This window comes from Coenobita brevimanus, chromosome 22 (assembly GCF_032717465.1).
Source record: "Coenobita brevimanus isolate Jiangsu-jjx chromosome 22, ASM3271746v2, whole genome shotgun sequence".
NCBI lineage: Eukaryota > Metazoa > Arthropoda > Malacostraca > Decapoda > Coenobitidae > Coenobita > Coenobita brevimanus.
This window is the reverse complement of record NC_136975.1, coordinates 42,659,456-42,676,860: the sequence shown is the minus strand read 5'-3', so window position 1 is coordinate 42,676,860 and position 17,405 is coordinate 42,659,456. Positions and strand designations below refer to the sequence as shown.

The window sequence follows — 17,405 nt, the reverse complement described above, 5'->3', positions numbered from 1 at the left end:
ATCAGCCCTTCAAAACATTCTTTACATTTTTTTTTTTTTTTTTTTTTTTTAATGCAACGAAGAACGAACCAATGACTAGAAGCCCACAAGATTGTTCCTGCCAAGAAAAAACAAAAACAAGGTAACAGAGAGCCAAATTCAAGATCCATTCATTTCGAGATGCCTAGACACACTGCATTTAAAAGTTTGGAGGTCACAGGCTGTAGGAAATACAGACAAAGGAAGACAGTTCCAGAGCTGACCTGTTGCATACATGAAGAACAGGGAGTAATGATTAACTCTTGCATTAGAGAAATGGACAGAAATGGAATGAGTGTTTGCTACTAGACAGATGCTATGTGCCCACTGTAGTGGTGGAAGGATGCAAACAGACATCTCAGAGAAGCAGCGACCATTGAAGCAGCGACAGAAGGGAGATAAAGATGCAACACTGCAGTGAAGAGACAGATACTGAAGGGAGCCAGTAGGAGGAGGAGAATTAATGAAACGAAAAGCCTTTGACTCGATCTTGCTGAGACCAGCTGTATGTGGGGAACCTCCCCACATGAGAGTTGCACTGTACAAGGTTAACAATTGTGCAGGGGTTAAGAGGGCAAGGAGTCAGCTTAGCAAAGTTGATTTCTTGAAAGCAGATTTTTACAAGAGGTAATTTGATCTCTCCATGATAAATCCCAAGGAAATGAAGCCCCAAGTATGTTAAAAATTAGAGGATACTCCTGTGGTAGATTTTGATAGGTCAAAATATGTAAGAACTGAGTTTTTGATGCATTAAAAACAAGATAACTTTTACCCCAGTCAGAGATATAAGCCAAGTCAGACATTAGGTGTGTCAAAGCCTCATCCCTTGTTTGTTGAAGTAACTGCTGAGATGCATGCTGCAGGAAAAGGATGCAAAGGTAAAGAGTGGAGTCATCAGCATTTGAGTGGACAGGGTTAGATGTACTGCTTAGAAGGTCACTGATAAACAGAAGGAAGAGAGTTATTGACAGGACAGAACCCTGAGGAACATCTCTCTTGATAGCCTTGGGAAAAGAATGGTGGCCGTCTACAATGGCAGCTACAGAATGACCAGAAAGGAAACTAGAGATTGCAGGAATAGACAGAAGGATGGAAGCTGTAAGAGGGCAGTTTGGAAATCAAAAGATTTATGTCAGACTTGATCAAAAGCCTGTGTGATGCCAAGTGCAATGGCAAAACTTTTGCCAAAGTTCCAACAGAAGAATGATCATGAGTCTGAATGGAAGGTGAAAATATTGACAATGGAGCATCCTGGGCAGAACCCATACTGACAATTGTAAAGAAGGTTATGATATTAAAGATGCTTTGAAATTTTTTTGCTAAGAACAGATTAAAAACTTCAACTGGGTGATAGAGAGCTGGGAATGCTCACCCTTCTTAGGGACAGGCTGAATGAGAGCAAACTTCCAGCAAAATGGAAAGGTACAAGTTGACAGACAAAGGCGAAAGAGTTTACCTAGGCAGGCTGTAAGCACAGAAGTGTGGTTTTTAAGGACAACTAGAGGTATGCCAGCACTGAGGCCAATGATGGCAGAAAACACATCAGTTGAAGAAATTTTACTGTCAGTCATGAGGAAGTCAGAGGGAGGGGATAGTGCCAGATAAACAGCACCAGAATCATCTAAGGTGGAATTGGAGGAGAAAGTCTGAACGAAGAGTTTTGCTCAGTCGAAGAAACAGCTACAGAGCAATCAGAGTGGAAAAGAGGAGGGAAGGATGATGAAATAATGTTATTAGAAAGGTTTTTGGCAAAGTGCCTGAAGGACCAGGAAGAATGTGTGTTAGAGAGTTCAGGGCATTCAATTTGAATGAAATTAATTTTAACAGTAAAGGACAGACAGCATGGTTTCAGGCAGGGACAGAAAATAGATGAGATTCAAGGGTGAGTTGGTTCTGGTACCATTTGTAGCTCTTCTTGTTGTGGACAGCATTAGAACAAGTGTGATTAAACTAATTTCTTTATTTTTTGCATTAGTTCAGGATAAAAGAAAGGAATGTTTTCTTCCATGCCCAAGAAAACAACCATCGTCATGCATAAGGCACACTTAGGGATGGCTCTTGGCCGTGGAGGCAATACTCACTCTAGGGAAAATCAAAGACATTCTGCCGGAGAGCCTCCCAATCAGTAGCTCCAAAGTGCCAGAACTGCCGCTTCTTAGAAGGGTCCACAGGCCTTACTGGAATGATAGGACAAGTAGGTTGTGATCAGAGGAGCTTAGTGGAAAGAAAAGATACCAGCATAAGAAGAAGAATTAGTTGTAAGGAAAAGGTCAGGGACGTTGGAACTCTCCAAGGCAGTCAGGGATACAAGTAGGGTGCTGTACAAGCTACTCCAGATCATTAAGGATAGAAAAGATGTAGGCTTGTTCACCAGGTGGATTAGTGATAGGCGAGGTGAGCCAAAGGTGATAGTGAACTTTGAAATCACCTAGAATGGAGAGTTCGAGAAAGGAGAAATGTATAGTATGTGCTCCGTAAGACAGTCAAAGAATTTTTCAGTCAGTGGAATTACGGGATGCATGCACAGCACAGATAAATTTAGTCTGAGAATGACAGGATAGCCAAAGCCAGAGAGTAGAGAATTCAAAAGATTCAAGTATGGGAACATGAGAGCAATATACTGTATATTGTTGTGTACATAGACAAAACAGTCACCTTTGGCTTTGAATAGAGAAAGCAGGAGGTTACAGAGGAAGGTTTAATATCACTTGCCTCAGACAACTAAGTCTCAGTGAGGAAGAGAAGATGAGGTTTAGAGGAAGAGAGGTGGTGTTCAACAGACAGGAAATTAGAGGAACGGCTACAAATATTGCACAAATGAAAATGGAGTGATTGGGACAGTGGTTCCACGCATTTGTCTCTTGGCCATCACCAGGAGTGAGGCGGATGGTAGATGCTTTTACACCCCCCCCCCCCACCGACTCCTAGGTGGGACGTTGAGATGCCATTTTTGCTGATTTTGGAATAGGAAGTGTGGTCTGTATTGTGTATGTATCTTGGTGTTGAGAGTATGAGGAAACTGTATAGGAGAATAGTCTGGCCTACACTCTGTGCTACTGAAACACTGAAAAAGCTCAACAAAGGGGAATGGTCAGAAGCTAGTCCCAAGGGATGATGAAATGGGAGCTCCAGCTCTACATTCACCCTGGGAGTACCGTACTGCCCTGTATGACTGGTGATACAGTCTATTCCTCATTTTCCTCCATTTACTGTATTTGTATGTATCTATCTATCTACAGCCCGATGCCCTAATCCTGCAAAAGGGTGGCTGCAGACAAAACACCTCCAAGTTGCTCTGTCACCCACCATTTGACTGCCATCCTGCCAGCTCATTATTCTTGGTAACATTCTTGATAACACTCTTGCACTCTCATTCCTTACATTTTCATGCTCTTTCCATCCTCATTCCAACATTTTTACACTTCTTTCCAAAACAGTTCCTCTTTTCAGAGTAGTGTACATTTTTTCCCCATGGTCATAATTATTACAATTTTCTTATCTCTTCATTTGTTTTGTGGTGGATGGTGGCAACCATCATCCACTCACATGATGTAGTGCTGTTTACTTCTTCCTCCACCTCTATCATTCTTTTTCTGTGTGTACCCTCCTCTCTTCCTGTTTCTCCCATCCTTCCTGTCACTTGTTATTACACTTCTTTCCTTTTCAGGTGGCTTTACAATAAGTCACAAGCCTGATGTTATCCTGTAAGCTAGGAAACCATTTACAACACTGAGTGGTAACCATATAACCAACCCACACGTGTTCCCTGTCTGTCAACAAGTGGTTGGCAGAGAGTTTGTGCCCCTCCCTGTAAAACTACTAACTCAAGACAACGCCCACCCGTTTGTTTCGTTTCATTTTTAAAGGCTCCAACATGCTTGCATGTGTCGGCCTTGGTCGCCTAATGGCGGCTCTTCATGCTGCACGGTCTATTGCAGCCTCCCTGCTCAGTCCCTTAACCCTGAGGTCACACTTAATGACCTCGTCCCATGTCGTTCTTGGTCTACCCTTCATAACCCCACCCTCAGTATTAACACATCTCACCTTCCTCATCCAATTATCATCCCCCATCCTTTCCACTTAACCAAACCATCTCAATCTACCTCTCCTCATCACAACACCAATGCACTCCAGTCCCATCCTACCTCTCAACTCTTCCATTGTAAACCCAGCCCCCCCAGACCTTGGACACAGGGACACACTACACATCCACCTAATCATTGTCATTTCTGTACATCTGAGCCTGTGAATATCCTCCTCCATTACTGCCCAGGTCTCACTACCATACAGCATTACACTCCCAACACATGCTGCATATAAAGACTCCTTAGCATGTAGGGAGAGTCCTCTCAATGTCAGGAGAGGCAAGAGCTCCCTGAACTTCTTCCAACCACTTCTCACCCTAGCCACAGAGCTAGCTCCAGCCCACTCTCCAGCATACAATATGTCTCCCAAATAACAAAACTCTTCCACATACTCAAGAGATTCACCAGCAAGTTCAATCCTTCACACCTGACAATCTCCATCTGCTCTCCCCGACACGTCGCACACATAAAATCAGCATTATCTCACAGTCTACCTCTGATGCCACTACATTTCTTGTGCACCCATTTATCACAAACACAGCACAAGATGGAATTATTTCCCATGCCCTTGTGGCAAACTGCACATGGCCACTCTCCCTCATCTTCGACAGTACCGCCACCAACGCTAGATACCATCATTTTTGTTTTATCTGCATTTACCCTTAAGCCCTTGCGCCCCATACCATCTCTCCACTTCCTAAACCTTTCCTCTGCCTCCCTTTCGTTCTCTGCAATCAACACCAAGTCATCAGCATACAATATCTCCCATGGAAGTCCATTTCTGAAGTCACGTGAGAGTGCTTCAAGTACCATGATAAACAACATGGGACTCAACTCTGACCCCTGATGCACACCAACGTTCACGGAAAACTCATCACTCAAATCTCCATTCACTCTTACCTGGATGCGAGCACCCACATACATAGCCATAACCACCCTAACCAGCCACTCCTCCACCCAAGCTTTCTCATTGCAAACTTCATCACCTCTCTAGGGACTCTGTCAAAGGCCTTTTCCAAATTAACAAAAACAAAATACAGATCCCTTTTCTTACCAATATATTTTTCCTGAAGCTGTCAAATAATGAAGATGGCATCAGTGGTCCCCCTACCTGACATAAACCCAAACTGCATCTCATTTATATTCACTCATTCTCTAATCATACCTTCTAAAACTCTCTCCATTACCTTCATTATCTGATCTAAAAGCTTTATACCCCTGTAATTTCCTCTTTCCAGGGCATCTCCCTTCCCTTTATTATACTCTTCAGCCAATCATCTGAGACAACACACTCATAAATAATCATATTTATCAGGTCAGTGACTAACCTCACCCCTGTATCTCCTGAGGCCTTCAACACTTTGGCAGTCAACCCAGACACACCTGCTGCCTTTCCCACCTTCATCCTGCCTATTGCCTCACTCACAGTAGCAGCATCAAAGGCCAAGGGCCAAACACTGGATCTGCTGGCTCCAAACCTTCCCTGTCCCAGTCAAACTCCTCATTCAGCAACCGACTATAATGCTCTCTCCATTAATCTTTAATATCCTAACTGTTCACCACTACCCTTCCTTCATCATTCTTCACACACTGCTCACCTGTAATATCCTGATTATCCCTCTTCATCTGATTTGCCACCTTAAATATCATATTTTTCCTTTCCCCATGATTTAGGCTATCAAGTAAAAGTCCCTGTGACTCAGACTTTGCCCTGTATACCTCTCTTCTAGCCCTATGCTTGGCAGGTAGGTATTCCTCCTTGTTACCACCCTTCTTCCATTCCTGGAAAAGCCTTTTCTCCTTAACTGCGCTTCTACACCCTCATCCCACCACCAAGTTACTTTATGTCTTGGTGGTCCTCTTGTCCAACCACATATTACATCAGCAACTCTCAAGAGATTGTTCTTGAGGGCTCTGTACTGTTCATTAACGCCTCTGCCTACGGCTCCCTGTTCAGTCACCACTCTCCTTATTTCACTATAGAAGGCATCCCTTACTACTTGGTTTTGCAGCTTCCATATTTTCCTCCTAGGTACATAAGTCCTCTTTTTCATCACTCATTCTTAAAGCACCATATCACAGATCAATAGTTTGAGCTGCTGCACACACTCCTCACTTCTATAACTTTAACATCTCTCACTAACCTCCTATCAGCCCTCCTAACCAGAAAATAATCTACCTGATTGCTATTTCCCCCAGACTCATACGTAATTAACCTACTCTCACTTTTCCTAAAATATGTTTTACACACAATCATGTCCGTTGCCTCCCCAAACTCGAGTATCCTTTCCCTTTCCGCATTCCTTATACCATACGCACATCCCCCATGTACTCCTTCATAACCTTGTGCTGCTTCACCTCCATGACCATTTAAGTCCCCTCCCAAAACCATTATCTCATCATCCCGCATACCACCTACTACACGTATTAAATTATCCCAAAATCTATCTTTCTCTACTTCATCCAATCCTGCCTGTGGAGCATATGCTGATATAATTGCAGTTATCTTTCTGCTGAACAGAATTTTCACTACTAGTATCCTATTGCTTACTCTCATAACATTCATAACATATTCCACCCATTTCTTGACAACCATCACACCAACACCCCCATATCCATCCTCCCTCTCTGCCAAAACAACTTATAGTAACTGGATTATGGTGTCTGACTATAGATAGATAGATAGACGTGTTTCTTTACTATCAATATATTTCCAGCTCCTTTCAGTAGGAGTTTTTCATGCATCCACCCTAACCACTTCTTTCCTTTTCTTCCACTGCTCTTCCAGCCTCCACATACCACCAAGTTGTACATTTCTTTCTAGTTGATACCCTTGCTACACCACACAGCCTTAGCATTCCTAGCCAAACATTCCTTTTATGCACTACAAGTTTTTGAAAACCACTTCCTTCCAGTTCACTGACTTGAACTCCCCCACTGCATTATGCTACGAGCAGGTGAGCAATGTTTACTCTCAGTGAAGTTTGGAAATGAACGGTCCAGCCTGACCTGACCATCTTGCTGGGCAAAAGCTAATAACTTTACTCCATTGTGAAGTAGAGTTGAAATTATTTCTGCATGTGATACTTTCATTCGATAAATTTTATCAACTAAAAACTCACCCATATAGGCACAGGAACCCCCTGGAATCCTGAGTTTTCCAAGGGAGTGTTCAGCTTTAACTGGTGAACACCTCAAATACAAAATCAAATTTAAAAAGATTTTCCATCGTAATACTGTGTTCTTTGGCATCAACTCTAGCAGTTAAGTATCGGAGATTCCATCCATATTTTTATATCAGAAGGAAATTGTGATAACATGGTGCTCACTCACTCAACATGCGCTTACAAAGCACACTTTCTTGGTGCTAATAAACATGCATTCATTGCTTTGTGTCTCAGCTTCTTTGCTCTCAGTCTTTGGGGGACATGTTATGTGCTGGAGGCAGGGCTGGATACAGCTCTGTGGCTAGAGAATGGAGTGGTTGGAGGAAGTCCAGGGAGATGTTTCCTCCTGACATTTAAAAGCTCTCTCTCTGTGCTAAGGGACCTTTGTATATTTGTATGCAGCATGTGTTTGGAGTGTAATGCTGTATGGCAGTGAAACCTGGGCAGTAAAGGAAGAGGATATTCATAGGCTGAAACAAACAGAAACGACAGAGATTAGATGGATGTGCAGTGCATCCTTGAATGCGTGCTGAGAGGAAGGATGTGACTGGTGTGTATTGGTACTGTGATGAGGAGGGGCAGATTGAGATGGTTTGAGCATTTGGAGAGGATGGAGGATAACAGTTGGGTTTGGAAAATGAGAATTGTGAATGTTAGGGGTAGGGTTGTGAGAGGCAGACCAAAAAAGACCTGGGAGGAGGTGACAGAGTGTGACCTCAGAGATAAGGGACTGAACAGGGAGGCTGTCAGAGATCGAGCAGCATGGAGAGCCGCCATTATGTGACCAGGGCTGATGCATGCAGTTATATTAGAGCCTTTATAAACAATCCAACGATACAACAACTCTTAGTATTTATCTCACCACTTATTCTTCAAGTTTCTATCAGTTTCACCTTCCATACCATAATCACCTGATCAGATAAATTTCTGTACTGTCATCTAACTGCCCTCAGGTCAGTAATTCTCTCTCCCTCTCTCAATCACTGTCAGTCATAATTCTCCCTTGAAAAAAAAATGTTGTGTCATCTCTCACATTCAGCTTTTCCATTATAGACACAATCATGTCTGGGCATCTGTCCCATCAATCAATATAACTGGTTCCAAAACCTGTTCTTTTTCTTATCTCTACCATTATAAAGAGCATATGTAATGATGAATGGAACATTCATCATTTATGATGACTGCCACTTTCACCATCTATGAAGAGTGCAACTTCCATCATCTGTAAGTTGTATTTTTATTTTTTGTGGGGCACTCACCATCCACTTACTCGATGTAGTGCTGCTCTTGCCCATTTCTCTCTTCTTTCCTCTTCTGTCTTTATTTCTTTCATTCTTTCTGCTTCTTACTGTCTATGGGTGACTCTACACTATGTGACAAGCCAAATGGTTTCCTGTATACCAGAAGACCATTTACTATCTGGGGGTAGGGGGGTTTCAAGAATACTCCCCCAGTATCCCTGCTTGTCGTACGAGGCGACTAAAAGGGTTGGTGGTGGGTTAGTGCCCCACCCCGTAAAAAGAACTAACTAAAAAAGCAAATAAAGCGCCTCGGACCCGGACGGACCATACGTTGACGACTAAGGAACGGACAAAGGACATTCTGAGAGTAGGAACATGGAATGTGAGAGGAGTGAATGATGAAGTGAAAGAGAGAGAGATTGTCCAGGTGCTTGAGGATGCAAAAGTGGATATATGTGGATTGACTGAAACTAAATGGAAAGGTGAAAGGATGAGAGAATGGGAATACGGTGTAGGTATATGTGCGGGAGTCAGTGAGAATGAGAGGGCAAGAGAGGGAGTATGTCTGATGATAAGCAAGAAGTGGAAAGAGAAGATAAGAGAGTATGGAACAGTGGGTGCAAGGATTGTATGGATGAGGATGAAAGTAGGTATACAAGCATGGGCGATTGTATTTGTGTATGCTCCAACAGAGGATTGAGTGGCAAGAGTGAAAGATGAGTTTTGGGCAAGAGTAGAAGCATGTATGGACAAGTTTGAGAGAAGCGAGAGAGTGCTGTTGATTGGAGACATGAATGGCAAAGTCGGGAATGTACGAGTGGATGGAGTGGTTGGTCAGCGGGGTGTGCCAGCAGAAGTAGATGGGAATGGTAGTGCTTTGGTGGACACCTGTGCTGGTAAGGGGTTGGCAATAGCCAACACCTACTTTCGTCATAAGATGATCCACCGGTATACATGGAGAGTAATGAGGAGGATGGATGGTGAACTTGTTGAACGAAAGGCAATGATAGACTACGTGTGTGTGGATGAACGAATGAGAAGACAAGTGTTGGATGCAAGGGTGTGGAGAGGGTGGAGGAATGGAGTCTCGGACCATCACTTAGTGATGGCCAAGGTAGAGCTGCAAAGAAAGTGGTTGAGGAGGCGAAGGGGAAGACAGGAGGAAACAGCTCCTGTGAGAAGAGTGGAGAAATTGCAAGATAGTGAGAAGAGGACAGAGTATAAGAGCATAGTGGAAGAAAGATTGGGAAGGTATGAGCTAGAGCAGATGGAAGGGGTGGAAGACGTATGTAAGATATTCACGGAAGAGATAAGCGCAGCGTGTGAGGTGGTTTGTGGAGTGAGGAGGAGATGCAAGTGTGTGCAAGGAACAGCATGGTGGAATGATGAGGTGAAACGAGCTGTGGAACAAAAGAAGAAGGCATATGGTGAATGGTTGGCGAGTAGAGGTAGGGGAGAAGATGACAGAGAGAAGAGAGAGGTATATGTGAGCAGGAGAAGGGAGGTTAAGAGACTGGTGAAGGAGAGTAAGAAGAAAGTGGATGAAGAGTTTGGGAGGAATCTGAGTGTGAAATGGAGGGAGAGTAAGAAATTGTTTTGGAAGGAGGTAAAGAAAGTAAGGCAGTGTGAAAGGGGAAATAGTAGGGGAGTGAAAGATAGGAATAATAGATTGTTGGTGGAGAAGAGAGAGAAATTGAGATGGAAGGAGCACTTTGAGGATTTGTTGAATGTAGAGAGTGAGAGCAGTGTGAGTATAAGTGGTTGGGGAATGGCTGGGAGAAGAAGAGATGAGAGGAGGGAGGAAGAGATCAGTAGGTCGGAAGTAGTGGAAGCGATGAAGAAGATTAAGCTGGGAAAGGCCCCAGGAATTGATGGAGTGTGTGGTGAAATGCTTAGGTATGGGGGTGAGATTGTTGTGGAGTGGATATGGAAGTTGTGTAGATTGGCTTGGGAAGAGGGAAGGGTTCCAGAGGACTGGAAATCAGGTATAATTGTTCCTCTGTACAAAGGAAAAGGGGAGAGAGAAGTATGTGGTAACCAAAGGGGTATTTGCCTTCTTAGTGTGACTGGTAAAATATATGGTAGAATACTCATTGATAGGGTTAGGCATATGACAGAGGAGCTAGTTGGAGAAGAACAAGGGGGATTTAGGAAGGGAAAAGGGTGTGTAGATCAGATATTTGTTCTAAGATGTTTAGTGGAGAAGTATCTAGAGAAGGGAAGGAAAGTGTACGCTGCCTTCATGGACTTGGAGAAAGCTTATGACAGAATAGATAGGAAAGGTATGTGGAAGGTATTAAGAATATATGGAGTGGAGGGGAAATTGTTGAGTGCTGTGAAGAGTATGTACGAGGGAGCTAGGGCTACGGTGCGAGTGGATGGTGAGCTGAGTGAGTTCTTTGATCTCAATGTGGGACTGAAACAGGGGTGTGTAATGTCTCCATGGCTGTTTAATATATATATGGATGGGGTCGTAAAGGAGGTACAAGGTAGGGCAGTGGATGTGGGGGTGGCCCTAATGAATGAGGGTGAGATTTGGAAGCTTCCGGTGTTGCTGTTTGCTGATGATACAGTATTGTTGAGTGAAGATGAATGGGAGTTGCAAGGTTTGGTGAATGAATTTGGGACAGTGTGTAGGAGGAGGAAGCTGAAAGTTAATGTAAACAAAAGTAAAGTTATGGTGTTTGAGAGGAATGAAGTCACAGAGTGTGCAGTGAGGTTGGATGGTGAGGATATGGAGAATGTGAGTGCATTCAAGTACTTGGGTAGTGTGATGAGTAAGGATGGAACTTTGGGGGATGAAGTACGTGAAAGGGTACAGCAGGGAAGGAAGGTTGTTGGCACACTGAAAGCAGTGATGAGAAATAGGGAGGTGAGTATGGAAGTTAAGAAGTCTCTGCATGATGGTATTGTGATCCCTACCCTGACGTATGGAAGCGAGGCGTGGACCTTGCAAGAGGGGAACAAGTCAAGAGTGAGAGCAGTGGAAATGAGTTACTTGAGAGGAGCATGTGGAGTGACATGGAGGGACAGGTTGACGAATGAAGAAGTGAAGGAACGTTGTGGGGTAGATGTGGATGTGGTTGAAAAGATTAGGAGAAATACACTGAGGTGGTTTGGACATGTGGAGAGGATGGAGAGTGAAAGACTGACTAAGAGGGTGTATGTGGGTGAGGTGGAGGGAGGGAGAGGGAGGGGTAGACCGAGGATGAGGTGGAGGGATGGAGTTGAGAGGTATATGAGGGAGGGGGGGGTGAGTTGGGGGGAGGGGAGTCAAATGGTGGGTGACAGAGTGACTTGGAGGCGTTTTGTCTGCGGCCACCCTTTGCGGGATTAGGGCGTCGGGCTATAGATAGATAGATAGATAGATATGCAATGATGAATGGAACATTCATTTATGATGACTGCCACTTTCACCATCTATGAACAGTGCAACTTCCATCATCTGTAAGTTGTATTTTTATTTTTTGTGGGGCACTCACCATCCACTTACTCGATGTAGTGCTGCTCTTGCCCATTTCTCTCTTCTTTCCTCTTCTGTCTTTATTTCTTTCATTCTTTCTGCTTCTTACTGTCTATGGGTGACTCTACACTATGTGACAAGCCAAATGGTTTCCTGTATACCAGAAGACCATTTACTATCTGGGTGGCAACCATATAACAAGATTATGGCGCCTGGTGGTTTAGTGGGTAATTAGGGCATTCTAGCCAGATTGAGCCTGTGCAGGTTTATATCCAAGGGATGGTTGGAGTTTATTGCCCATGTAATGCCACTTAGGGATGAGTGAGGCTGGTCGTCTCATCTTGAAAGTCAGGACCAACTTGCCTAGCCCCAGGCTCCTATGATCCTTATGGGGCAACACTGGGCTAGATGATGATGATGATGATGATGATTTTATTACAGTGTAATTATTATTATTGGTGGTTGGTGGTGGTGACCATCATCCACTCACTTAATGTAGTGCTCCCTACTTCTTTCATCTTTATCATTCTTTTTCTGTGTCTGTTCTCCTCTCTTCCAATTTCTCCCATCTTTCCTCTCACTTGTAAGTACTCTTCTTTCCCTTTCAGGTGACTTTACATTGAATGATGAGCCTAATGGTTTCCTGTAAGCCAGGAAACCATTTATAATGCTGGGTGGTAACCGTATCACCAACCCATACGTGTTGACTGTGCATCGACAAATGGGTTGGCAGAGGGTTAGTGCCCCTTCCCTGTAGAACAACGAACCCAAAGACAAACGGCCACCCTTTACAGGATCTTAGTATCTGGCAACAGACAGATAAATTTTTTAGTGAAGTACGTTCATAAGCTAATGCACTATGACCTCTAACAGAAGTGCTGCTGTATACACAGACTTATTAGGTACATATATATATATATATATATATATTTGTCTTCTTAGTATAATAGGAAAAGTGTATGGTAGGATACTTATAGACAGAGTTAGAGAAAGAACAGAGAAATTAGTTGGAGAAGAACAGGGAGGCTTTAGGAAGGGAAGAGGTTGGGTAGATCAGATATTCATTCTTAGATCTTTAGTGGAAAAGTTTCTAGAGAAGGGAAAGAAGTTGTATGCAGCTTTCATGGATTTGGAGAAAGCATATGACAGGGTGGATAGACAAGGATTGTGGAAAGTGTTAAGAATATATGGAGTAGATGGGAAGTTGTTGAATGCTGTGAAGAGTATGTACGATGGTGCGAAGGCTGCAGTGCGTGTGGATGGTGAACTAAGTGAATTTTTCTCTTTGAAAGTTGGTTTGAAACAGGGATGTGTCATGTCTCCATGGTTGTTCAATCTGTACATGGATGGGGTAATAAAAGAGGTACAAGGTAGGGTAGTGGATGTTGGAGTGGCCCTGATGAGAGAGGATAGTGTTTGGAAACTCCCTGTACTGTTGTTTGCAGATGATACTGTGTTGTTGAGTGAAGACGAAGGGGAGCTGCAAGGTTTGGTGGAAGAGTTTGGGAGAGTGTGTAAGAAACGGAATCTAAAGGTGAATGTAGGGAAGAGTAAAGTGATGGTCTTTGAGAGAGGTGAAGTTAGTGAATGTACAGCGAGGTTGGATGGTGAGGAATTGGAAAATGTGAGTACGTTTAAGTACTTGGGTAGTGTGATGAGTAAGGATGGAGGTTTGGAGGGTGAAGTGCTTGAAAGGGTACAGCAGGGAAGAAAGGTTGCTGGTTCCTTGAAAGCAGTGATAAGAAACAGGGAAGTGAGCATGGAAGTGAAAAAGTTACTACATGACAGTATTGTGATACCAACTCTAACGTATGGAAGTGAAGCTTGGACATTGTTGGAATGACACAAGTCAAGAGTGAGAGCAGTGGAAATGAGTTATTTAAGAGGAGCCTGTGGAGTCACGTGGAGAGACAGGCTGACGAATGAAGATATAAAGGAGCGTTGTGGTGTGGATGTGGATGTGATAGGAAGCATTATGAGAAACACACTGAGGTGGTTTGGCCATGTGGAGAGGATGGAGGGTGAAAGACTGACAAAGAGAGTGTATGTGAGTGAGGTGGAGGGGGGAAGAGGGAGGGGGAGGCTGAGGATGAGATGGAGGGATGGGGTGGAGAGGTATATGAGAGAGGGGGGTGTGAGTTGGGAGCAGGGCAGTGATATATATATATATATATATATATATATATATATCTATCTATCTATTGCCAGACGCCTCAATCCCGTTTGGGGTGGCCACAAACAAATCGCCTCCAAGTCGCCCTGTCCCCCGCCATTTCACTCCCCTGTTCCCAACTCACACCCCCCTCTCTCATATACCTCTCCACCCCATCCCTCCATCTCATCCTCGGCCTCCCCCTCCCTCTTCCCCCCTCCACCTCACTCACATACACTCTCTTCATCAGTCGTTCACCCTCCATCCTCTCCACATGGCCAAACCACCTCAGTGTGTTCCTCATAACGCTTCCTATCACATCCACATCAACACCACAACGCTCCTTCACATCCTTATTCGTCAGCCTGTCTCTCCATGTGACTCCACAGGCTCCTCTTAAATAACTCATTTCCACTGCTCTCACTCTTGACTTGTGTCCTTCGAACAACGTCCAAGCTTCACTTCCGTACGTTAGAGTTGGTATCACAATACTGTCATGTAGTAACTTTTTCACTTCCATGCTCACTTCCCTGTTTCTTATCACTGCTTTCAAAGAACCAGCAACCTTTCTTCCCTGCTGTACCCTTTCAAGCACTTCACCCTCCAAACTTCCATCCTTATTCATCACACTACCCAAGTACTTAAACGTACTCACAATTTCCAATTCCTCACCATCCAACCTCGCTGTACATTCACTGACTTCACCTCTCTCAAAGACCATCACTTTACTCTTCCCTACATTCACCTTTAGATTCCGTTTCTTACACACTCTCTCAAACTCATCCACCAAGCCTTGCAGCTCCCCTTCGTCTTCACTCAACAACACAGTATCATCTGCAAACAACAGTACAGGGAGTTTCCAAACACTATCCTCTCTCACCAGGGCCTCTCCAACATCCACTACCCTACCTTGTACCTCTTTTATTACCTCATCCATATACAGACTGAGCAACCATGGAGACATGACACATCCCTGTTTCAACCCAACTTTCAAAGAGAAAAATTCACTTAGTTCACCATCCACACGCACTGCAGCCTTCGCACCATCGTACATACTCTTCACAGCATTCAACAACTTCCTATCTACTCCATATATTCTTAACACTTTCCACAATATATATATTTTAAGTACACTAAAGGATTTATCTGCCAGTATGATAGTTTAAGCTCAAGAAATTATCTGTATCAACAGGATGTGTTTGAAGCTCAGAGCAGCAGCATCAAGGCTGGCCAGAAAGTGGTTATTGTGGATGACTTGTTGGCCACTGGAGGTCAGAATGCTGTTTATCTAATTTTAAAATAAACATTTTTTTTTATGAGTTTTGTGAAAAACTTCAATATTCACTGCTTATTTTATACTGTACAATGGTTATTTAGCTCTTTGGTCCTACACTCATTACTCTACTAAATTTTACAAACATAGCTTGCCACAACTCTGTATTTATTTTAAAGAAATTTATACATATTGAGAATTTGATCAGCAATGACTTGTCCTGAATAACAAACTTCTCTCCTTATAGGCTCAATGAAGGCAGCTTGTGACTTGGTGAAGTCCATGGGGGGAGAGGTGACCCTCTGCCTTGTCTGCATAGAACTTCTGAGCTTGAAAGGCCGTGAGAAGCTTAAAGACCCAGTTGATTCTGTTACTGAATACTAAATGAGGATGAGAACAGTAAGCAGTACACAGTACTACAGTCAGTTTGTTTCTGCCTGACAGCTCTGGGCCACTCCCACAACCTCAATACCTGTACTCATATTTTTTTTCTTTTTTTTTTTCAACTAGTGGAAGTCTTGACAGTCAACATCGCCAGCACCTGAATGGGGAAGACAATACTTTTTTTTTCTCCCCAAATCCTTCCTCATACAGACACATTCCAAACATTTCCACTCTCTCATGAAGATTATGAATAAATACAGAAGCCATCTAGGAAAAAAAAAAAAAAAAATTCATTGAGTTTAAATGTAAAGAAAACAAACAAACAAAAAAGTTTATAAACATCTCTATGATGAGATTGGCTTTATTGGTTATCCAGATGCACTGACTGTAATCATGTATACCTCCTACATTTCCTGAAGAAATATCTTGTTAATGCCTTTGTACAGTACATAATAATACAAACAAAAATTAATAAGGAGAAAAATTTAATGAATATTGTGTCAGAGCCAGCATCAATTCAGTATTTTGAAATACTGTATCTTGATACCCCCCCCCCCACTGGCCACATTGGCAGGATATTAGCAGACTCCCGCTCATTTGCATCACACCGCCTCACACCTGTCGCTGCTATTTTGCCTGAAATTATTGGTTTTAGCTGTGTTATATTGGTGTTGTGTATAAATCTGAGGTCTTTCTCCCTGCCTCCCACCCTTCTCTCCACTTCCTCTCTCTCCCAGTGTAATGGCACCAGTAATCTGTAGAGGTCATTTATAAGTTCTGAGTACAACTTTTCCCTTCACTCAATTGTCGCCAAAAATATGCACAGTAATCTTTGTATGTACTTTAATATTAAGGCTCCATGAATGTAATGGGCGTGAGATTGGATTCGAACTGCCTGTCATACTTAACTCAGATACCCGTGACCCTGGCATCACTGTTCTTCCACTGTGACATCACCTTCTGCTTTCCTCTCAGCTCCCTAAAATCCTAGTAAAATTGAATTATTAGGAACAGACGAGTGCACGATGACAATTGTATTCAATAACCTTTCCTCTCATATTAAAATCATACTGCCAAATTAGCTAAGGAAAAAGTTGGTGAATGGAATATTCCCTTGTCTCATTCCTGTAGCGGCTTCCCCTCACCTTTGTTTATATCACAACGCTGAGCGAGTTGGTCAGAGTTTACCCCTCACACTTGTACTTCCCATGGATCTGTAGGTTATTTTTCCCTCCTAAAGAGTTTATTACTTACAGTGTCTATTCCCTATAGACATATTTAATGTAGCTTGAAGTAGTCATAGCATAACTTCTCAAGGGATTAACAAGAGAAATGAAGTGAACAACATATGCCTTTGTTCACTGTGGTAGTATACACCACAGTATCATATTCCCTATAGACATATTTAATGTAGCTTGAAGTAGTCATAACATAACTTGTCAAGGGATTAACAAGAGAAATGAAGTGAACAGCATATGCCTTTGTTCACTGTGGTAGTATACACTACAGTATCATTCCTGTATGTTACTTTATAACCAGTGATTACATTCCAAGTACTAAATGAATAGAAGTTAGAATCTTTACTTTTTCAAGGTCAAGTGGAAAGAAACTAGAAGTTTATG

At 43.0% G+C, this 17,405-nt stretch overlaps 1 protein-coding gene across 1 annotated transcript in view; it reads left to right on the top strand.

Moving 5' to 3' along the window:
* Window positions 1-15,861, top strand: part of Aprt (adenine phosphoribosyltransferase) — a 35,430-nt gene extending 19,569 nt beyond the window's left edge. The window contains exons 3-4 of the mRNA XM_080266797.1: window positions 15,319-15,397; window positions 15,647-15,861. Of these exons, the coding sequence (XP_080122923.1) occupies window positions 15,319-15,397; window positions 15,647-15,783 (216 nt within the window). The 3' untranslated portion in view covers window positions 15,784-15,861. The remainder of the gene's footprint in view (window positions 1-15,318; window positions 15,398-15,646) is intronic.
* The last annotated feature ends 1,544 nt before the right edge of the window (window positions 15,862-17,405 follow it).